At 38.4% G+C, this 24,170-nt stretch overlaps 1 protein-coding gene and 1 pseudogene across 3 annotated transcripts in view; one reads left to right on the top strand and one right to left on the bottom strand.

The window, feature by feature from the left end:
* Positions 1-24,170, bottom strand: part of SLC39A9 (solute carrier family 39 member 9) — a 53,221-nt gene that overhangs the window by 5,198 nt on the left and 23,853 nt on the right. For 2 of the 3 annotated variants that reach the window (XM_032405407.1, XM_032405409.1), the window contains exons 3-7: positions 17,958-18,005; positions 9,985-10,182; positions 2,341-2,409; positions 1,236-1,321; positions 595-729 (exon numbers count right to left, since the gene is read on the bottom strand). In XM_032405407.1, the coding sequence (XP_032261298.1) occupies positions 595-729; positions 1,236-1,321; positions 2,341-2,409; positions 9,985-10,182; positions 17,958-18,005 (536 nt within the window). The remainder of the gene's footprint in view (positions 1-594; positions 730-1,235; positions 1,322-2,340; positions 2,410-9,984; positions 10,183-17,957; positions 18,006-24,170) is intronic. The other variant, XM_032405408.1, reaches the window with a different exon arrangement.
* On the top strand, positions 19,430-21,529 carry LOC116633101 (annotated as a pseudogene).

Genomic DNA, 24,170 nt, shown 5'->3' with positions numbered 1-24,170 from the left:
AGACCTACAGCCCCAGGGGACAGAACTAGACGGCAGGGAAAGGTCCACCTGGAACAACAGGGAAGAATGCCCAGGCTCGGAACTGACAAGGGACACATGTTACTTCAGGTCTGACGTTATGTTCAGTGCAATGATAAAGAACTGGATATTTAGTATTTGGTGATATGAGAATACAGACATCTCTGCTCATCCCCTATTCTCCTCAAAACTGCTGTTTGCTTGTCCCTCACTCTTCATGCGCCTGCTTAAACATTAAATATGTACTGTTGTGACTTATTATATATCTGTCAAACAAAATTAGTGTGTTTGGTTAGGCCTGAGTTATGCTATTTTAAAGATCATATATCTGTGCAAATGTTTTCAGAACTGATGGGGAAGAAATTTTGAAATTGAATGAATAGGAAAATGCTCTAAATTTATGAAGAGAATGCCTTGGAATTAAGATGTTTACCCTGTACTGGCTTTTACTTGTAATTTCATCTTTGTTTGAGGGAGTAACTTAATTGCAAAAATCAACATAAAAGACCACAGGTTCTGGTAAATCACAAAAGAATTAGATACTTGTCTAGATAAGCTAGGAATGATCAGACTTACCTTACTTAGTCCTAAGTATGTCACCATGGACATAACTGGGGCTGCCAGTGCAAAGACCAGTAAGTGTTTTCTGATTCGATTCCGTTCTAGGCCAGCATGCATTAGGAAGGAAACCAGCCCAAAAGCAGCTGGTGCCTGGAAAAGAAAAAGTATTCCTAATTAAAGTATGGATCGCTTCTATATTATGAAGCACATGTCATTTGATTGAATTCTCACACACAAAAAAAAACAGGCATGGTACCAAGACTGAGTTCTGCCTTTTAGGAATTAATGTTCTAAGCTAAGAAAATATCCTACTTGTGTGTGTGTGTGTGTTTCTTAGATAGTAGGAAAAGACAATCAAGAAAAGAGTATAAGAAAAACAAAAACATTTATGAACAAAAATTACTTTAAAATATAGAAATCTGTAGAGAATTTAAGAGTTTGTGTGTATGACCATTAAAAAAGTCCCTTCAAGTGAAAGTTTAAAAAAATAGTAGCAAAAAATCCTAGCTATGAACAGAGCTGGTCAGCTATCTCAAATGAATGTCAATTATAAAAACTAAAAAAATCTTCCCATTCCAAAAAAATACCAATGACCAAAGAGAAATTTTAATTATGAACATATTCAATATTAAATCTTCCACTAAAATTCTGCTTACCTTATGTAGCATTATTGCCACAAACACAATTAACTGGACGCTAGTCTGTGAAGTAGAGGCTGCTGCTCCTAAGGCCACACCATCCGCTAAATTTGGAAAAAATAAAATATAAAATACTATAACAACAACAACAACAACAACAATAGTGTAATAGTTTCGTGTGTGGGCTTTAGAGGCAGGGAGAGCTGCATCTGACTCTGGGAAGGTTCCTTAACTTTTCTGAACCTTAGCCTTCTCATCTCTAAAATGGGGTCAAGGAAATATGTATTCTTAGGATTTTCATGAGGGTTAAATGAGATAACATACGTAAACAGCTTAGCACCTGGCCCCAAATATTCAATATGTCAGCTGTTATAACAGAAATTGCAAAGATTGCAAAGTAAGCATCTCTGTGTCTTGTAGATGAAAAAACACAAAATAAAGACACTCCAACTCTACATAGATGACTTATACACAAGAAGTAAATATTGGCTGAATGGATGAACTTTTGTCAGATAAACATGTTCTACCGAAAGGTCCAGGTGACAGTGTGCCATCTCCCACATGCCTTTGTCAGTCACAGACTCGTACTGCTGGGACTGGTCTTCGGTTAGGACTCTAAGGCATGCCCAGTCAGCGATGCTGCGCCTTTGGCATTCTACAGCCCGCCTCTGCCTCAACGGGCACTTTGGGTTTATACTGAGCAACAGGGCTCTTCAGGACAATGTCAAGGCTCTTTTCCAGATGAGGCTTTAGGGCAGAGGTCAGCACATTTTTTCTTAAAGGGCCAGACACGAAATATTTCAGGCTTTGCAAAGGCAGCCACAGATGATATGTAAATAAGTGGGCATGGCTGTGTTCCAAAAAACTTTATTTACAGGCGCTGGAATTTGAATTGCATGTAACTTTCATGTGCCACAAAATATTTTCCTCCACTAAAAAAATAAAAAATTGTTCTTAGCTTGCAAATCCCTGACACTTGAGTACGCCCGGGCTTGTGCTTGTGTTGGAGGACTTCATGAAGCAACCCTCTCCGCAGTTCATGGGGACAGTCCCTGGGATGTACGCACTAAGCCTCCCACGCTGGGACAGAAGACAAAGGGGTCTCACTGCCATCCAACCCTACCTGCAGCATGGACGACCAGACCCAGTGTGGTGGTGATTTTGGAATTGCTGGGCCTTGCTGTTTCTGGATCTGAAGTAAAAATAAGCAAGTCAGCCACGAAGCAATGTGAAACAGAAACTGCTAGAACACTGACCTGGAGGTGGAAGAATTCTTTGAAAGCTCTTAAAGTAGATTATATTTTCCCCATGACTATCTTTTCTCTTTGGCTTTAAACACTTAGAAGTTTCCCCTGTCCTGAAAGAGGGGGCAGAAAGGAACTCTTCATTTGCTCCAGCCTTCCCTGAACAGACAATATGTAACCCCCAACTGCTTCAACTGCCTCACACCTCTTAACCCTGGAGCTCTCACTGGAAAGTGCTCTGTGGCCTCTCAGCACTTCTCTGCAGACCAATCTCGTCGTCACTGCCTACCTGCCCCTCTTCCCCAGCCTCCTGCAACTTTATCTTTATTTGAGCACCAAAATGTCTGTCATGTTTGCCCTTCTCTATTTTATTGCCACCATCCTAACCTAAATTTGCATCCACCTGAACCTGAATGAGCAATAGGCTCCCAGCTGGTTTCCCCCTGCTCTCACTTCTCCCTAATCTAACTCATCTTACACATCCTTGTCGGATTCATCTCTGAATCACCCCACTCTTCCGAAACGCCAGTTATCTGCTGCTCTTCAGATTCAGTCCAAACTGCTCTATTAAGTGGGTTCTTAAGCTCTTTATCAATTTATCAATCTTAAGCTCTTTATCATCTTATTTCTCACTATTCAATCCAGTTAAACCAGTTTCTTTAACATCTTCTAACAAAACCTTCTCATTGTCCTTTCCCCAAATCTCTCAGCCTTAATTCTCGGCATGAACTTTGTAACTTCTAAGCTCATCAATCTGAAACCTAGCCACTGTTCAAAGTCTAATTCTAGGACCACTTCCCTCAAGAAAGAATCAAAGATTAATTCCAGCTCAAAAGGTTCCCTTGCCTAGAAACCAAGAGCTCTATGTGCACAGACTCCACATGCTACTTCAAAGCTTGTCCTAGATCACACCTGAGATATATACAACTGTTTTCACTCAAATAGGTCTTATATCCCCAGACTGACTGTAAACTACACAAAAGTGAATTTTCCACTTCTTTCCATTTCTTTTTCACGTCTTACAGAATGTAGCACAGCACTAGAAACCCAATAGCTGTTTAAACAATCCTTATTGGAGAGGGGAAAAAAATACTTCTCTGTATTACATGAATGTTTCTGCTATAATAGAAAATATACAAGCAAGTAAATAATGTCCAAACAACATAAAAATTAAAAGATGGGGACATCAAAATGCCAGATGAAATGACAGATGGACATTAGCCAAATAGATTCCAAGGGATTTAATCTTCTGGGGGAAACCAGTGCACAGAAGGAATGATTTATAGTGGAAAAAACATATACAAGTAAAGTAACATGTTATCTTTTTAGTAAAAATAAATAAAATTATCTTCTAATTAAAACACTATAAGGAAGGGAAGCTAAAGTCCCTAACTAGTCAGAGACAACAAATGTTTCAATGTCGCCCCCAACTGTGAAGAATATCATATTATACTGTGTGACAACCTTGTTTTGACTTTTCTTTATAGAGTCTTGTGGTCTAGTTATAAATAGCAACTTAAATAAAAATTAGAGGCTTTAAAATTAAAACACAGTTTTTATAAATCTATAGGAAAAGACTGTACTTCAGCATAAATTTAATAAATCAATTTTTACTGATACTTAATAATATATAAAACCCTGTAGATAATAGGTAAAGCCAGATTAAAAGTGAGCAAAAACAATGACTTCAGAGATGAAACAGGAGGAAGAATAAAGGAACACATGCTATTTTTAATTCTTTGTATAGGATTATAGGGCACTAATGGGCCTTTAAATGCATTTAAAATTGAAACTGATAAGAATCACAAAAATGTCATAAAGGCCACTGTGAGCAACTATGTAATGCAGTTGGAATCAGACACCATCCCACCAGAGGGTGCTTCTCATTTGCTATTTGGTAAAAGCACACAAATAAAACTATTTACTCCTAAATCAATTTCCCAATACATGTAAGACCATTAAAAAAGAAAAAGTGTATGGAAAAATACTGAAAAGAAATAGTATATGCAAGGAGATTAACAAAGCAAAAAGTATCTTTGGACTAAAAAGGCTAATTAAGTTCAATGAATTTTGAAAAAAAAACCTTTTATTTGGAAATAATTTCAAATCTTTCAAATAATTTTTGAAATAATAATTTGAAATAATCTTTCAAATCTTCAGAAAAGTTTTAAGAATGTTCAAAAAACACTCCCTACTCGTTTCTCAGAATGACCTACTGCCTAACATTTTGCCCCATTTGCTTCATTATTTGTGCTCATGTTCTTTCTGTATCCACACCACACACACACACACACACACACACACACACACAATTTTTTTCCCTGTACCATTTCAAAGTAAGTTGCATACATCATAACTCTTTTTCCCCAGATATTTCAAAGGGTATTTCCTAAGAGAAAGGATATTTTCTTACACTGATCAACTTCAGTAAATTTAATATTGATACTTTTTTTCTAATTTCTCTTGCATGTTCTAATTTTGTTAACTGCAGGAAAGTCTTTCAGAGCATTTTTCCCTCCCAGGAAGGGTCCAGTCTGGGATCAAATATGCACTTAGTTGTATCTCTTTAGTCCCTTTTAATCTGGAGCATTTTCTCTGCCTTTGACTTTTAAGACACTGATTTGAAGAATACATGCCCCTTCCTGAGCCCTTCTTGTTTTTTAATAGAATGATCCCTTCCGGTGTGCCTGGGTGGCTCAGGTCATGATCCCAGGGTCCTGGGATGGAGCCCCACGTCGGGCTCCCTGCTCAATGAGGAGCCTGCTTCTCCCTCTCCTGCTCCCCCTGCTTGTGCTGTCAAATAAATAAAATCTTAAAAAAAAAAAAAAGATCCCTTCCTTTTGGGTTTGTCTGATGCGGCCTTAGATTATGCATCCTCAAATGGAATACTACACAGGTGCTGCTTCTCAGGATGTCACGTCGAGAGGCACAGAATGTACGTCTATCTGCTGCTTGCTAGTAGAGTGAATTTTGGATTATATCCTGGACATTGTGAATGTTATCTTGTGGATACTCTGGATTCTATTATATGCCTCCAAAGAGTGTCCATTTTGTGTTTTGCCTGAAGTCACTTGGTTTGGCTTAAACTGCCAAGTCTCTTTTTTGGGCAGCTGCTCAAATCCCAGTTCAGTTCTTTCATCTTTAGCTGAGTCTGCCCACAAAAGAATGGTTCAGGGCTCAGCCAGACTTGGGTCGAGTTTATACATAAAATCTGGGGCTGTGTTTCTCTGTCTCTCTCCTTTCTAAGACTCTCCCCTCACTTTCCAGTGTCTGTAGTTACCGTGACCTCTAGTTCCTTAGGCCAGACAGACCGTGTTTTCTAACAGTTTTAGCTACCCCAACTGGGCACTGACTGCTTTTTAAAAGCAGTAAACACAGAAACTTACCCTATTCCTCCAGAATTTTCCTGCTTTAGGTCCATCTCTTGTGTCTTTAGGTAGTGGTTTTTAAAAATTTGCCCGGAGTTCATAGTTATCTGTGAGGAGGCTGGTCTGATAGGCACTTATTTGCCCACACTGAAAACAGACGCCGATGACACTAAGCTTGATCATCTGGTCAAAGTACTATGGATTTCTTCATTTCATTACTCTTTTTTCCTTGCAACTAATAAACAAATAAAAATTTACCCCCTAGATTTAACATTCGTTGATTCTGGCCTGCGCCAATTTTTACCATGAAGCTTGCAAAAAGATTTTCTCCTGCCTGCACTCTTTCCACCCTTACAAGTCGACATTTAGCAACCCACCGGAAGCAAGTGTTCTCCCTCCTCTTCCTCTTCCTCTTCCTCCTCCTCCTCTCTCACGTGGATGTGCTCAGCGCTTCCCATTTTCTCAATGGTTTTTGCTTCATTACTGTTCATAATTATTTGGTGCTCAAACTGTCTTAGATCTGGCCAGCGGGAACCCCTTCAAGCTGGTTCTATACTCTGTGACAAGTTTCCATTTTCTTCCTTCCTTCCTTCCTACTTTTTTTTTTTTTTGAGCACTAGATGTTCCAAGCTGATTTTGTACTTACCCTGCCCCTGTCCTGGAATCAGCCATTTCTCTGAAGAGCCCTGGTATGCTCATTGCTAGTGGGTGTCTTTACTTCTAGGCCCTCTCTGCAGACAGAGCTAGGACATACATACATGTATACATAAACACACACGTATATATGTACACATATACACACATATACACATATACATTTTAGAAATCATGAGTCCAATAGCTCCAATTCCAGTCCATCCCTATAGAGGTTCTTTCTTGCCTTCCCCCATTCCATATTTGTACGTCCCCTCTTCCACAGTGAGAACTCTGCTTCCACCAACAGCAACACACTTACTCAAATGACAGTAACACCTGCACAATACACCTAAAACAGTTTCAGAATTGTTTTCACCTGTGCCATCACAAAAAGCAAAGCCTACTAAAAAGAGTTTGATAATTGTTTATGCTTCTCCCCCAGCTCCATCCAAAACTAAAAATATATAGTCAAATACTACATTCATATGTCACTTGAGTTTTTAAATCCCCTTCAGTGTGATTGTGTTATTCATTTGAATTACAGTTCATCTGCTGCAGTTAACTTCCCCTATCCTTGTTGATTTCATTTTTTGAATATGGGAAATAGCAGCATGCTTCCAAAAGTCAAAACTATATCAAAGAGGCATGCCCAGGGAAGTGCCATGCCCTCTGAAACTCTTCTACCCCATCCTACCCTGCCCCTACCTCTCATGGGTAATTCTGTTGCCTACGTGAGGTTTCATGTTTCCTTTCTGTAAAAATAAGTACACATATGTGTTTTATTCCCCCAGTTCCTTACACAAAATGTAGTCTATGATAGATATTAATTTACATTTCGGCTTTTCCGGCACCCCCCCCACCAAAAATAGCTCCTAGAAATCTCTCCCTATCAATTCACAGAGATCTGATTCCTCATTCTTTTTCACAGCTACCTAGAACTCCATTAATATGCACACATCACACTTCATTCAACCAATTTCCATGACTGGACATTTAAAAGTGGTTTTACAATGATAAATAATGCTGCACTGAATAATCTTGTGCATGTGTGTTTTCATATTGGAGCTGCATTATCGGAATAAACTCCCAGAAGTGTGACTTTGGGGTTGGAGGATAAATATAAATGTAGTCTTGTTTGATATGGCCAAATTCCCCTCTGCAGGGGCCATACAATTTTGTATTCCCACAGCAATAGATGAGGGTGTGTTTCACTGTAGCTTTGATAACAAAGTATATTGTCAAGCTTTTGAATTTTTGCCTGACAGGTGAGAAATGGCATCTCGGCAGACTTTTGATTTGCATTCCTAAGTGAAATTGAACATCTTTTCATATGTTTAAGGACCATTTTAATTATCTTTTTATGAACTATCTGTTCATGTCTTTTGCCTGCTTTTCCACAGATTTTTTTTGTAGGCCAGGCATTCTTAACCTGGGATCCATGTAGAAGAACACAGGTGGAATGCAGGGGGCGCCTGTGACCCTAACTTGGAAAAAAGCACATTTTAATTTTTACTAACCTCTAAATGAAATCCATCATTTCCTTTGATTATGAATACAGACCATAAACTACAAATATTGGCACTACCTATACTTTATTGCCAGAAGTAATCAGATAATTTCAGGTTATTTTACAGTTGTAGACATCTTCATATCACTGCTTTCACTCATCACTGCTTTAAATTAAGGGTGTATAAACTGCCACCACACTGCAGGATTACAGTCTTCTTGTCTGTAGATGCTCATGTGACGAAGTTGGGCAACTACCAGGCACCTCTGCACCTACCGTCATTCAGCCGCTAACAGCAAAAGTCACGGGATCTCTCACTGGGACCAAGACATCTATGCTGCTCTCCAGCAGCTCCTATCTGCAAAGGTCTCTGTCAGTGTACTTGAAAACAGGTATCTATAAACCCCTCTATCACCAAACCCTAGGAGTTTGATGTAACTCTTCCAAATTTATTCTATCATGGTGGCATTAAAGTTGTATCATGGATCAGAATCTTTTTTTAATATAAACCATATCAAGATGTTGACTCAGCCAAAGATGAATTCATTGATCTTTTTTAAAAAAATTTTTTATTTAAATTCAATTTAGTTAACATATAGTGTATTATTAGTTTCAGGGGTAGAATTTAGTGATTCATCAGTTGTATATAACACCCAGTGCTCATTACATCGCGTGCCTTCCTTAATGCCCATCACCCAATTACCCCAGCCCCCCACCACCTCCCCTCCGGCAAACCTCAGTTTGTTTCGTATAGTTACAGAGTTTCTTATGGTTTGCCTCCCTCTCTGTTTTTATCTTATTTTTTTCTTCCCATCCCCTATGTTCACCTGTCCTGTTTCCTAATGAATTCGTTGATCTTAAGACAAAAAAGTTACTATATCTACTATGGACTCTGAAAAACAAACTGAGAGTTCTAGAGGGGAGGTGGGTGGGAGGATGGGTTAGCCTGGTGCTGGGTATTAAAGAAGGCACGTTCTGCATGGAGCACTGGGTGTTATATGCAAACAATGAATCATGGAACACTACATCAAAAACTAATGATGTAATGTATGGCGATTAACATAACATAAAAAAAAAAAAGTTACTATATCTGGGGGTGCCTGGCTTGGCTTAGTAGACATCACAGATGTCTGTGATTCTTGATCTTGGGGTCATGGGTTCGAGCCCCATGCTGGGGGTAGAGTTTACTTTAAAAAAATAAATAACCAATTTTTAAAAAAATTTTTAAAAAGTTACTATGCCTAGAGTTAAATTTTAAGTCTTGGAGAATTGTAGTTGTAGTTGAAGAAGTGTATTTCTCCTTGGAAAGCAAGCTATGAATGTGTTTAAGTGTATCTGTAAGAAAATATCTTTGTGAAGCAGGAATTTCTATACTAGTAACCATCAAAACAAATAACCAAATCAACTGGATGTTCAACTTGACACTCTGCTGCCTTGTTGAAGCTTGTCTCACAATTTAATGTTTTTAGCCAAGCTAAGCAACAAAAGCTGTCATGCTGCTGTCCTAAAAAATAAAATTTAACTCCACCTTGCATATTATTTAAATATATTATCTGGTTAATTAATGCATCAATAAAGAAGACATATATTACTATATCATATATTTGTTTTTAATGTTTTGGAACTATATTTCAATATAATTGGGTATTCTCTGTAATCCTATGCGTTACGGTTTGCATATTTAAAAACATGATTCCAATAAAAGGTCCACAGGCTTCAGAATGCCTAAGGGCTCCACGGCACAAAAAAGGTTAAGAATTTCTGCCCCAGACTCTCAACCAAATGAGACAGCTTTAAGGTAAGCATGGTAATAACCCAATAAGCACTCTCTTGTGCCACATGTCACAACTCACCAGCTCCCCCAACTGAATAAAATGTTCACTAGAACCCAAGAAAGACAAGAGTTTTTGGCACTAAAGAAGGCTATTGATATATGCTGAATTATTCAATCATCTGTGACTTTCTAAACTGTAAATTTATTGCACTGCCCAGAAAGCCTTGGAGCCACTTACCATCAGTAGAATGCACATGGGAGCTGCCAATCTGGTCTACCAGCAACATGAAAACGAAGCCCAGCACGAGGGAAACACCAATATAGGCGTGCAGCTGTGTGTGGTCATGGTTGTGCTCATGTTCATGGGCAACTGGTATTTCTGCTGCTTTGTCTGATGCAATCACATTCTGTGTTTCACTCACTTGGTGGTGTTTACCTAGAGCAGAATGAACCGTAAAGAGAAAATGTTTTCCTCCTTGAAACATTTTCACATAGATGCTCCCATTCTTCTGTATTTCAAGCTCTGCAAAGACATCTACTTCCTATATTACAATCCAGCCAATCATAAACTCCTTTTGGCATGCAGATTTTTTTTTTTTTTTTTTAAGATTTTACTTATTTGACAGAGAGAGAGCACAAGCAGGGGGAGCAGCAGGCAGAGGGAGGAGAGGAGGGGGAAGCAGTCTCCCCGCTGGGCAGGGAGCCTGATGTGGGGCTCCATCCCAGGACCCTGGGATCATGACCTGAGCTGAAGGCAGACTCTTAATTGACAGTGCCACCCAGGCACCTGGCATGCGGATCTTTTAACTGCCTATTATTCTCAAAACCTGGAAGTGGAAGCAAATCACCAAGCAAGAAAGCGGTCATATTCCCAAGCAGTATCATCCTCAGATCCTCCTTTCTGGCTGAGAAATTCGTGCCAATATCATCAAGAAACTACAGTAAGTTTTACTCTGATGAAGATAGGCAAATGAAGAACAGTAAGTAATGAAAATAATTTTAACCAAATTCATCTAGTTTTAGACCTACGTTGATTTAGAAATTGCAAATAAAGAGCAAACTGAGTGTAAACCTTTTAGCTTAAAAAATATCAGGAGGGGGGCACCTGGGTGGCTCAGATAGTTAAGCGTCTGCCTTCAGCTTAGGTCATGATCTCAGGGTCCTGGGATCGATCCTGAGTCCAGCTCCCAGCTCAGTGGGGAATCTTGCTTCTCCCTCTCCCTCTGCCTCTTCCCCCTGCTCGTGCTCTCTCTCTCTCTCAAATGAATAAATAAAATCTTAAAAAAATATATCAGGAGGCAATCACTAACTAGAAACTAAAAGGGCAGAGCAGTTTAAGAGACACAGCTTTCCATCTAAATTCAGTTCTAAAAATACAATTGCTGGGATATTCTGAATTACAGGAAGTGACACTTGGCCAAGTAATACTTCTAGTTTATATGACACTCAAAGCATAAATGCTTCAAGGCCAGAATCCTGATCTTTGCTGTGTTTAATGAAGAGAGGCCAACATATTAGACATTTCTCATTTATAATTAGATTAAGCATTTTTACCTTTGATCAAAGAAATTACACAAGCTTGTAATATTTTACACCCTGCCTTAATCCTTTAAAAGATATTTTTGAGGGGCACAAATCACATGCCATGTGAAAATTAAAAAAACAAAAAACAAACAAAAAAAACCCTATACATTCTTCTAATTCCTGAAAGATTTTTTTGGTTTGTTTTCATAGCCATTTTCTTTTTCTTAACCTTTTTTTTTAAATGTGATAAAATATACATAAAATTTACTTACCATTTTAACCATTTTTAAGTGTAGAGTTCTATAGCATTAAGTGCATTCACACTGTTCTGCAACCATCACCTTCATCTATCTCCAGAATTTGTTCATCATCCCAAAGGAATTTTTTAATCTGTAGAGTTCTTTTTTTTCTAACAGTGATTTCGTCTACTTGTTTTTAAATTAAATGTCTAAATCTCTTTAAAAAAAAAATCTACTTTATTGAGGTATAATTTACATACAATAAGACACAATGAGTTTTCACAGTGCAAAAATTCTAGTAACTATCACCAAGGACAAGATACAGAACATTTTAAAATCCCAGAAAAGTTCTCTTATGCTCCTCTGAAGTCAATACATCACTCCTGGTCCCAAGCAGGGGCTGATGTGCTTCTTGTCCCCGGAAAGATTCTTTTTTTTTTTTCCTGTTCTAGGATTTTATATAAATGGAATCATATAATATGTAACACTTTTGTGTAAGGATTCTTTTGCTTATAGCAATGTTTTGAGATTTATCTATGCTTTGCATTTATCAGTTGTTTGTTCCTCTTTTTTGCTGACTAATGTTCTATTGCATAGACATATCACAATTTGTTTACCCATTCACCCACTGACGGACATTGGGGTTATTTCCAATTTTGGTCTATTATATATAAAGCTGCTACGAGCATTCAGGTACAAATCTTTCTGTGTAAGGTTTAGCTATAAAAAAAACCTGTTTTCCACAGTGATTGTACCATCTTACACACCCAACAGCAGTGTATGAGAGTACTAGTTGCTCTATACCATTATCAACATTTGATAATATGAGGCTTTAAAATTTTAACCATTTAACATACTCGATCACATTATCTGCAAACAGTTTTACTTCTTTCCGATCTTTATGCCTTTTGTTTCTTTTTCTGGCCTTCCTGCAGGCTAGAAGCTGGCTAGGACCCCAAATACAATGTTAAATACCAGTGGTTGAGAGGAGATGGCCTTGCTTTGTTCTGAATGTTATAGGTGTCTTAGCCATAGGGTTTTTGAATACGCCCTTTCTCAGTAAGGAAGTTCTTTCCTAGTTTGCTGTAATTTTTTTTTAATGAAGGAGAGTTTAATTTTCCCAAATGCTTTTCTGTACCTGTTAAGGATGATCAAAGTTTTTCTACTTTATTCGATTAATATAATGAATTAAACTGGTTTTTTAATATTACTCCAACCCCTACTTTGCATTCCTGGCATAAACTCCAATTGGTCAAGACATGTTATCCTTTGTCTATACTGCTGGATTCAGTTTGCTACATTTGGTAAAGGACTGTTGTGTGTACATTCATGAGAGATACCTGCCTGTAACTCTTTTCCTGTAACATCTCTGAGTCACACTGGCATCTTAAAATGAGATGGAGTGTTCCTCCAAGAGATAGAAAAGACTTCCTTCAGCCAATACATTTCCATTTTATTGATTTAAACAAGGTCTATGACTATCACAGTTAGTCTGACGTTAATGTTAAGTATTTTTAAATTACTGAAACGAGATTTATGATGTTTTTTAAACTTTTAAGACCATGACCTATAGTAAAAAATAAATTTTATATAAATGAAAAACTAAATGCAACGTTTCACAAAACAGTGAAGCTTATAATACTTACAACGCACTCTTCCATTTCTTTCTCTTTCCCTCTTTTTTTGTCCCTCCACCAGGCTCTTTTTAAATATTGGTCACAAGTCCAACTCACTAAATTTATTTGAAGACCCACTGAGTTGCTACCTTCAGTTTGAAAGCATTACTGGAGGTGGAGAGACTCAGAGGAGAAATGGATGATTTTGGAATAAGGGGCATTTTCTGGAAATTAGAAGCCTGGGCTGCAGTGGTCAACGAAAGAGAGCTAAACACTAAACAAGCCTAGGAGAAAAAAGTTGGCAGGTTGTAGGTGCCCACTCGGTTCCTTACACAAAATAAATTGTTAGCAGTAAGGACGTTAAGCCAAAGAACTGACTGAAAGCTCAGAGATGAAAAATAATTAAGTCTGGGGCACCTGGGTGGCTCAGTCGTTAAGCATCTGCCTTCGGCTCAGGTCATGATCCCAGGGTCCTGGGATCGAGCCTTGCATCAGGCTCCCTGCTCCACGGGAAGCCTGCTTCTCCCTCTCCCGCTCCCCCTGCTTGTGTTCCCTCTCTTGCTGTCTCTCTCTGTCAAATGAATAAAAATTAAAAAAAAAAAAAGAAAAATAATTAAGTTTGAAAAGCAGTCCAAGAATCTTGAATTAGTAATGTTGGACAATTAAAATGTAGCCTCGTGGTAACATGACTGTATTTAGTTTGTGAAAATCATTTGTACCCTGCCAATATGTGTATTTTCCTATATGTATACTACTGTATGCAATATTTTGATAAAAATTAATAAATTCAAAATGTAGTACTCTGGTATCCAATACTGAGATGGTTGCACCCATCATTTTTTCAAGTAGGTCTTCTTTGTGAGCTGGGGGACTAGTTTAGCATGGTCTCAAAAATGTGAAATAAATGAACTAAAACATCTTATTTTCTCTAAAGACAAGGCAATTTTGGGTCTGCTTCCATTTTAATATATATAACCATGATTTAATTCTTCATATTTATAGATGTTAAGAAGCTGCCCATGTGGGGCGTCTGGCTGGCTCAGTCAGTGGACTGTGCAACTCTTGATCTCAGGGTTGTAGGTTCAAGCCCCACGTTGGGTGTAGAGGTTACTTAAAAATAAAATCTTAAAAAAAAAAAAAAAGAAAAGAAAAGAAGCTACCCATGTGAAGTAAATCACAGAATTCTGGTAGCTACAATTTCCAATACTACTTAGAAAGATGCTATTGGCGAGGATCTGAATGCTTACATTTTCATAAGGTACCCACTTAACACTTACCTGGGCTCCCATCTCTCCCTCTGCCAATACTTTGCATGAGTTAATGAATCCATGGGCCCTCCATGCTGCTTCTCCTGGATAACACCTTGTCTCTCGAGACTCAGCTTGGAAGTCCCCTCTTCCTTGAGATTTCTGTGTCCTCTTCTCCTATCAAACACACCACACTGGGTGTCTTTCTACCATACGTCTTACACCTCACTATACCATAATTCAGACATCAGCAAATTACAGTACAGGGCTGGTGCCTATTTTTGTAAATAAAAATTGCATTGGAGCATAGCCACGCTCATTTGTTCACAGATTATCTATGGCTGCTTTCATGCTATGACACCAGGGTTGAATAATTGCAAAAGAAACCATATGGCCCACAAAGCCTAAAATATTTGCTATCTGGCCCTTTACAGAAAACGTAAACCAACCCCTGCCGTCACTGATTGTTATTCATTTTCCACTGGCTGTGAATTCTTGAAGGCTGGGGCTATATCTTAGATCTCTGAACTGCTAAAAATCAATAGAAGGCCAGAAATCTAGCTAATACTCAACAAATAAATGTTGAAGGCAAAAAATGTCCTTCACTTCTATAATTTTTTAATGCAGCATTTCATTTCAAAAGTTATGGCAATTAATTATTTTCTAGACAAAAAGTGGGTTTTTTTGAGAGAGTGTGTGTGCGAGTGGGGGGGGAGGGGCGGAGAGAGAGGGAGAGAGACTCTTAAGCAGGCTCCATACCAAGTGCAGAGCGCAACGTGGGGCTCGATCTCAGGACCCTGAGATCACGACCTGAGCCAAAATCAAGAGTCAGACACCTAACCAACTGAGCCACCCAGGCACCCTAACAAAAAGATTTTTTTTTAATGGGAATAAATTATAATCTTTTAGTCTTCTTTTAAGATAATTATATACATGCTTTTTTATAAATTCAATAGGTAACATATATATACTAAATTAGGTGACAGGTTAGGCTAAGAGTTTAGGTAAGAGCATGGGTTAACACACATGAGCTATTAAAGGGTGTTAGTCATGCTATTATTTATGAACAGTGCCATAATAATTTTTAAAGGCAATTACTTTTGGGATGTCCATAGCACTAAAACTAAACATTAAGCCTAATTACAACTTTCAAAGGATGGTCAACATCATTTTACTTTATGAGATATAACTATATCAGAATTTTTTTTTTTTAAAGATTTTATTTATTTGACAGATATAGAAAGAGAGAGAGAGAGCGCGCACACAAGCAGAAGGAGTAGCAGAGGGAGTGGGAGAAGCAGGCTCTCTCTCTCTGCTGAGCAGGGAGCCCAATGCAGGGTTTGATCCCAGGACCCTGGGATCATGACCTGAGCTGAAGGCAGACTCTTAATCGATTGAGCCACCCAGGTGGCTCAGATATCAGAATTTTAAAATGTAGATGAGTATAAGATCCTTCCATATCTTATCCCAACAAAGCTTTTTTAAAAAAGACTGAATATAATTAATATACAATGTTATATTAGTTTCAGATGTATAACATATTGATCCAACAATTTTTTATATTACTTAGTACTGACCGCAGTAAGTATAGTTACCATCTGTCATCATACATTATTAAAATATTATTCACTAAACTCCCTATGCCACACTTTTCATCTCTGTGACTTACTTATTTTATAACTGGAAGCTTGTACCTCTAAACCCCCTTCACCTATTTCACTCATCACCCCAGGCACCTTCCCTCTGGCAACCACCAGTTTGTTCTCTGCATTTAAGAGTCTGGTTTTTTGTTTTGTTTTTTCCCTTAAGATTTATTTCTTTATCTTAAAGAGAGAGAGAGAGAGCAGGGGAAGGGGCAGAGGGAAGGAGAGAATCTCAAGCAGACTCCACGCTGAGCTCGGAGCCGACGAGGGGCTCCGTCTCATGACCCTGAGATCACGACCTGAGCCAAAACCAAGAGTCCAACGCTTAACTGACTGAGCCACCCAGGCGCCTCAAGAGTCTGGTTTTTTTGTTTGTTTTTAGATTCTACATATAAGTGAAATCACATTGTATTTGTCTTTCTCTGTCTGATGTATTTCACTTAGTATAATATCCTTCAGATCCAGCCATGTTGTTGCAAATGGTAAGATCTCATTCTTTTCTATGGCTGAGCGTATATATATACACACACACGCACACACAACATCTTCTTTATCCATTCATCTATCGATAGACCCTTGGGTAGCTTCCATATCTTGGCTATTGTAAATAATGCTGCAATAAACACAGGGGTACATATATCTTTCTGAATTAGCCTTTTGTTTTCTTTAGGTCAATACTCAATAATGGAATTACCAGATCATACAGTATTTCTATTTTTAATTTTTTGAGGAACCTCCATACTGTTTTCCACAGTGGCTGCACCAATTTACATCCCTACCAACAGTGCATGAGGGCTTCCCTTTCTCTGCAACCTTGCCAACACTGTCTTTTGATTGTCTTTTTGATTCTAGCCATTCCGACAGGAGTAAGGTGCCAACAGTGCTTTCTTTAAATAATTTTGGAACTTTTCTTTTGGTACTGCTTAAGAGTCAAGTTTATGAATCATAATAAAATTGTCATTACTTTATAGTATCACCTGCTTTTGATATAAAATAGTATTGAATAAACTGATGAGCTATCTTATTATGCAGACTGGCATCAAACAAATTTTATATTTCCCAAAACCAAGACTACTTTCAAGGAAAATCCTGCTGCTACTGATGATATTCATCTAAATGTGCTGCACACTCTGGAGGTAAATTAAAGAACAATTTCCAACATTTTTTCAGCAATCACTTCTATAAGTACTTAATTTTATGAACTACAATTTTGAAGGGGTTAATACTTATTTTGATGTAAAATTTTGGCAAATAAGTAATATGTCAGCAACATTTAATAAATATTGCTTGAAGTAAGTGTGCTGTTGACTAAGGCTTCTCATAAAAGATCTGAATGCTTATCATTAAGTGGAATTTAACTTTATATAAAAACATGAAATACTTACTGGAATATACACAATGGTAAGCTTTGGTTTTATTTGCAATCATTAACCAAAAAACATAAACCCTTTTTAAAGTGAGCAATCATCACCTTAACAGTACATACACAAATTAGTAATGGAATCCAGATATTGAATATTAATATACACATCTTTCCTTCTACTCTGGACATGAAACTGAAACTAGCAAAAACTGGGATCTCAAAAACCAGCTATAAAATTCAAATATATTAAGCTGTATACATATGTTACTCATTCATGAACAAGCTTTCAGCTTATTATATCTGACTACTCAGGACACTGGTTGGTAATTCATTAGCCAAGACATATTCCACGTCACACTCCCTGCTGCAAAGTACAAAAACCAATGGTGTTATCACTGGATATTGTACATCAGACATATATTTCTCATGCCACTAAGAGAGTGTTCAGCAAATCATATGGGCTTGCTTCTTTGCCTAGATATTTACATAGAAATCTTTCTAGTAAGTTCCATCAGTATGGTAAGTAGCTGTCCTTTGTCACAGACATACATTACATTAAAGGTAAGAGAATCAATTTACCCTTTGAAGACATTTGTTGAAGCTCCTCCTTCAGATTAACATGTGCTTCTATAAAAGAAACAAATTTTCAGGTAATCTGGCTTTTTTTTTTAAGTGATCTCCAGTTTTAATTTTTATATTTTTGGCCTTTGTTGATTGTTTTTAATTTCTTAACTTCTACTCATACCTTACGACTTTTACAGCTCTCTATTAAGTATTTTTTTTTCTGACAAAGACAAATAGTTCATTACACATAACATGTACTTTCAGTAAGAAGGGCAGAATAGCTTCTACTTAATGATGATGCATTCTGTTTCTCATGTAAAAGAGAAAAACCTGATCACAGTCAAATGTATAAAGCTGGCATTTTATTTAAGATTTTTTTTATTTATTTGAGAGAGGGAGGGAGAGAGCACGAGCAGGGGGAGGGGCAGAGGGCCAAGCGGACTTCCCGCTGAGCAGGGAGCCCAACATGGAGCTCCATCCCAGGACCCTGTGATCATGACCTGGGCTGAAGGCAGATGCTTAACTGACTGGGCCACCCAGGCACCCATAAAGCTGACATTTTAAAGGGATGTTAATTAATGAATCTTTGATCAAAGTATACTTTTTAAAATTTTTTTAAAAATTTATTTTTTAAAGATTCATTTATTTATTTGAGAAAGAGAGAGAGAGAATGTGCACAGGCATGTGAGCAGGGGTAGGGGCAAAAGAAGAGAATCTTTAAGCAGACGCCCTACTGAGCCCAGTGGAGGCAGACTCCAGCTCAACTCTGGGCTTGATGCCCTCAACCCATGAGATCGTGACCTGAGCCAATACCAAGAGTCGGACACTTAATGGACGGTGCCCTGTTTTTCTTTTTTTTCAAAGATATATTTAATTATTTGAGAGAGAGAGAGAGTGCGCACGGGCATATGCAGGGGGCGCGGGTGGGGGGAGAAGGGACAGAGAGGGAGGGAGAGAGAGTCTCAAGTAGATTCCCCACTGGGCACAGAATCTGATGCAGGCTTGATCCCACAACCCTGAGATGATGACCTGAGCCGAAATCAAGAGTCCGACCATTAACTGATGGATCCACCCAGGCACCCCTAAGAAGAAAAAAATCTATTATAAGATTTCTTCAGGGGCACTTGGGTGGCTCAGTCAGTTAAGTGCCTGACTCTTGATCTCAGCTCAGGTCTTGCTCTCAGGGTCATGAGTTTAAGCCCTGTGTTGGGCTCCACTACTTAAAAAAAATATATATTTCTTCAGCAGATAAACACTACAATGGTGATTTTAAATTCCTTATGATGTACACCATGCAGCAGACTATGATTAAGAATGCAGGCTTCAGGGGCACCTGGGTGGCTCAGTTGTTGAGCGTCTGCCTTCGGCTCAGGTCATGATGCCAGGGTCCTGGGATCGAGCCCTGCATCGGGCTCCCTGCTCCGCGGGGGGCCTGCTTCTCCCTCTCCCACTCCCCCTGCTTGTGTTCCCTCTCTCGCTGTCTCTGTCAAAAAATAAAAACCTTTAAAAAAAAGAACGTAGGCTTCATTTTTTTTTCCCATGCTGACAGTACTCTCACAAACATGGTGAATGGTCCCAAAACCCACCAGACTTTCTGTAAGAAAGTTTCTGTAAGTACCAACCCCACAAAGTGACACAGTACAAGAAAGGCAAAGATGCTCTTTACACCCAGGGAAAGCAAAGTTATGACAGGAAGAGTGGCTATGGTGGGCAGACTAAGTGGATTTTCTGGAAAAAGGCTAAAACTCCAAAGAAGATTGTGCTGAGGGTTGAATGTGTTGAGCCCAACTGCAGATCTAAGAGAATACTGGCTATTAAGAGATGCAAGCAGTATGAACTGGGAGGAGATACGAAGAGAAAAGGACAAGTGATCCAGTTCTAAGCTTCATATTTTGTTATATTATGAAGACAATAAAATTTTGAGGTATGTTCACTTCATTTGGCTGCAACTGGGCTCTTAAGAGGAAAATAAACTAGTGCTGTCAATAAAATTCTCCTTGTGGGGAAACTTAAGCTTAAAAAAAAAGTATAGGTTTCAGAGTAAGATTGCCTGTGTTCAAATCCTGATTGTGACACTTACTAGCTGAGTATCTTGGACATGTCATTCCACCTCTTTGTGGCTTCATGTCCTCATCTGTAAAACAGTACCCACCTCAGATGGCTGTTGTGATGATTAGACAATAAATGCGAAGGGCTCCACACAATAGCTGGTATATGCTAAGTGCTCACTAAATGTTCAGGAACATAGTTATATATTAAATGGAATTTGGGAGATTCATTTTTAAACATCTTTTGTTATATAATTGATCTGAATATCAGTCAGAAACAATAGTGAGTAATAAACAATGTTGGGGGAAGGGAGGGGAAGGGGCAGGGGAAAAAAGCAGAGATCAGACATTTTAGCAGACAAAATAAGAAGTAGAAGAGATAGATATCATTCCATGATCATCCATATTTCAGAATCCTGAGGATAAAGTGTAAGAGTTTTAAAGAGCTCCATTTTTATTAATGAATGACAGGCCAAGAGTTAGTTAAATATAACAGATTTAACCCTCTCCTTTTATTTAAATGTAGAGCAAAATGACAAAACCATAAGATAACTGTACTTCTCTAAAAAATCTGATATGTGGCATTCATGGAGAAATTTAGTGAAATAATCTATATTGAACCACTCCAAATAACAGTTAGGACTATCCTAACAATTATGAATAATATAGGCTTCAGGTTTCTATTTAGGTCTTTGACCCCATAGCCTGCCTTTCTCAATATACCAATTCTCATGTTCCAAAGAATTATGGTGGTTTCAAATTTAGCCCCACAGTAAACAAGCACTGCAGTCCTCAATAGACTACATTCTTAAAACCTGTTTCTGTAGAGACAGTCTTCTCACACGAATGCTGATCTAATTCCAGTGATTTTAGAGCTATAATTAGAGAAAAGTATGAGAGGTTCCTCTTTACATTAATTAGTATTTAATAATGCTTATTAAAGTGCCAGAGCACTCAGTTAACATGATATATTGAGCTCTGAAAAAATATCTGTTAATTATAATTATAAGGTCCACAGAAGAGCTAAACTATAGGTTGTAGTAAACATGTACACAAACTCCTTTCTTGAAGTTGGGAGAAAAGCTGGTTGGATCTACAATAAAGAAAGAGGGGGTGGAGAAAAAGATAAAGTAGCAGAAATGAAAGCGATGTGACTAAGCTCACCAGTGTGCAGACAGATGTGGAAAATGTGGAGACAGCTTACGGTTACTATGATGGTTAAGCTACCTCAAAAAATTTTTCAGAGTGGGGTATTAATATTTTACTTTTTAAAAAGAATGATGGGGACTTTTGGAGCTGGCTCAGATGGAGTAAACCTAGTGTTGCCTCAATCATACAATGATTACTACAGAAACTCTGGACAAAACAACCAAAGAACTACCTAAGGACTACAAATGTAAACAGTAACAAGAGGAGAGAGGGCAGCAAAAACTGCAAAAGAAACCTTGTCCTTCTGGCCAGAGAACCAGGGAAAGGGGCTGCTGGGGGATGTCCTTATGGAGGGAAACCACCCCCTTTTTTCTTTTCCAGCCTGGCCTTGAAGGCAGTCCCAGTTGGGGAACTGCATGGCAGCAACACAGGCAGTGAAAACCCCCAGAAAAACCCCCAACTTTCTGGCCAGAGTGGTCGGAAGAACACAGGGGGCGGGGGCGGGGGGGAGATATGGTTATTTTGTTTTCTCTTTTCTCCTGCCACTTTGCCCTGAGGGCACCCCGAGTTACCCAGAACTGTGCAATGGCAGCACAGGCAGCTACAACTCCTAGAAAAACCCCATTTTTCTGGTCACAGGGCTAGGTAAAAGGTCCCCTGGGAGCCAGGGAGTGTGAGAAGAATACTGGAGAGGAAACGGCTAAGGAGGGTTCCCCTAACAGTGTGTATAAATGGCACCAGTCCCAGACTTACCCCTGAACTCTGCAGGGATAGGACATACCCAAAGCAGCATTACAAAGGCTTTGAAAACTGAACTAAAATTAAAACCATCACACAAAAAGGCACCACAGAACTGGAAGTCTGAAACCAACCAGGTTAGTGACTGCTAAAACAAAAGAAATAAATATTCTCTAGAGGATTTTGAAAGGACCCAAAGTTCCAAAATATATTATTAAAAATGTACAGGATACAACCCAAACTTGCTTGACATACAAAGAAACAGAAAAATTGGGGCACCTGGGTGGCTCAGTCAGTTAAGCATCTGCCTTGGGCTCAGGTCATGATTCCGGGGTCCTGGGATTGAGTCCCGCATCGGACTCCCTGCTCAATGGGGAATCTCCTTCTCCCTCTGTCCTGCCCCCCTGCTTGTGCTCTCTCTCTCATAAATAAAATCTTAAAAAAAAAAAAAAAAAAAAAGAAGAAAAATTTCACCAATCATGAAGGGAAAAAAGAATCAATCCAATCCCAAAGCAAATCAGATACTGGAATACTCAAGACTTTAAATCAGTTATCATAACTATGTGCTCTCGGGGCACCTGGGTGGCTCAGTTGTTAAGCGTCTGCCTTCGGCTCAGGTCATGATCCCAGGGTCCAGGGATCGAGTCCTGCATCGGGCTCCTTGCTCAGCGGAGAGCCTGCTTCTCGCTCTGCCTACTTGTGCTCTATCTCTCTGTCAAATAAATAAATAAAAATCTTAAAAAAAAAAAAGATTAAAAAAATAACTATGTGCTCTGGGGTAAAGGTAAAAACACTTCAAATGAATAAGTGTCACTTGAAGAAATAGAAACTATACAAAGAAACCAAGTAGAAATTTCAAAATTGAAAAAGATAGTATCTGAAACAGTAAGTTCACTGGATGGCTCACTAGAGGACTGATGATCACAAAGGAAAGAATCAGTACTGTTGGTTATAATGACAGAATTGAACAGTATCAACAGAGTCCACATGGCTCACAAAGTCTGAAATATTTATTGTCTGACCTGTTACAGAAAAACTTTGCTGACCTCCGGTCTAAATATACGAATTAGAAGACAGAGAGATTGTCAAATGGGATTTTAAAAATATGATTCACTATATGCTGTTTATAAGAAATCCAATTTAAATATAGTGAATGACATAGGTTAAAAGTAAAAGGATGAAAAAAGATCTATCAAGTAAACACTAATCAAAAGGAAACTGGAGTGGCTATGTTAATACCAAATAAAATAGACTTGAGAACAAGAAATATTACCAGGAATAAATAGGGACATTACATAATAATGAAAAAGGTCAATTCACCAAAAGACATAGCAACCCTAAATGTGTAGGCACCTGACCAAAAAGCTTTAATATGGATAAAGTCAAATAGAAATCAATAAAATACAAAGCAGAAAAAAAATGAAATCAAACATGGTTCTTTGGGAAAAAAATTTTAAAAGAAGACATTACTGTAGATATTAAAAGGATAATAAAAGATTACCATGAACAACTCTTACTATAAATTCTTCAACTTAGAAGAAACAGGTAACTTGAATAATTTTATATCTATTAAAGAAATTGAATTCATAGCTAAAAACTTTCCAACATAGAAAACTCCAGGCCCAGATGGTTTCACTGGTTCTATACAGTCTCTTCCAGAATGTAGAAGAGGGAACACTTTCCAACCCTAAGAGGTCAGCACTACTCTAACAAAGCCATAAAAAGACATTGTAAGAAAGGAAAACCACAGGCCAATACTCCTCATGAACAGAGATACAAATATCCTCAACAGGATGTTAGCAGACTGAATCCAGTGATGACAATCCCTAACAATCAATGGGGGTGGCATATGCAAATCTAGTTCAATATTTGAATATCACTTTAATTCACCACATTAACAGACTAGATAAAAACTCTCAGCAAACCAGGAATAAAAGGAAACTTCCTTAACCTGAAGAGGGAATCTTTAAAAAATCTACAGCTGGGGCACCTGGGTGGCTCAGATGGTTAAGCGTCTGCCTTCAGCTCAGGTCATAATCCCAGGGTCCTGGGATGGAACCCCGCATCGGGCTCCCTGCTCAGTGGGGAGTCTGCTTCTCCCCCTCCCTCTGCTTCTACCCCTGCTCATGCTCTCTCTCTATCTCGAATGAATAAATTAAAAAAAAAATCTACAGCTAACATTATACTTAATGGTGAAAGACTGAGTGACAATAAGGCAAGGCTGACTATTTTCATTCCTAATCAACCTCATACTAGATGGTCTAACCAGTGCAATAAGGAAAGGAAAAAAATG

This window comes from Phoca vitulina, unplaced genomic scaffold, assembly GCF_004348235.1.
Source record: "Phoca vitulina isolate PV1807 unplaced genomic scaffold, GSC_HSeal_1.0 scaffold7, whole genome shotgun sequence".
Lineage (NCBI taxonomy): Eukaryota > Metazoa > Chordata > Mammalia > Carnivora > Phocidae > Phoca > Phoca vitulina.
This window is presented reverse-complemented; position numbering and strand designations above follow the sequence as displayed.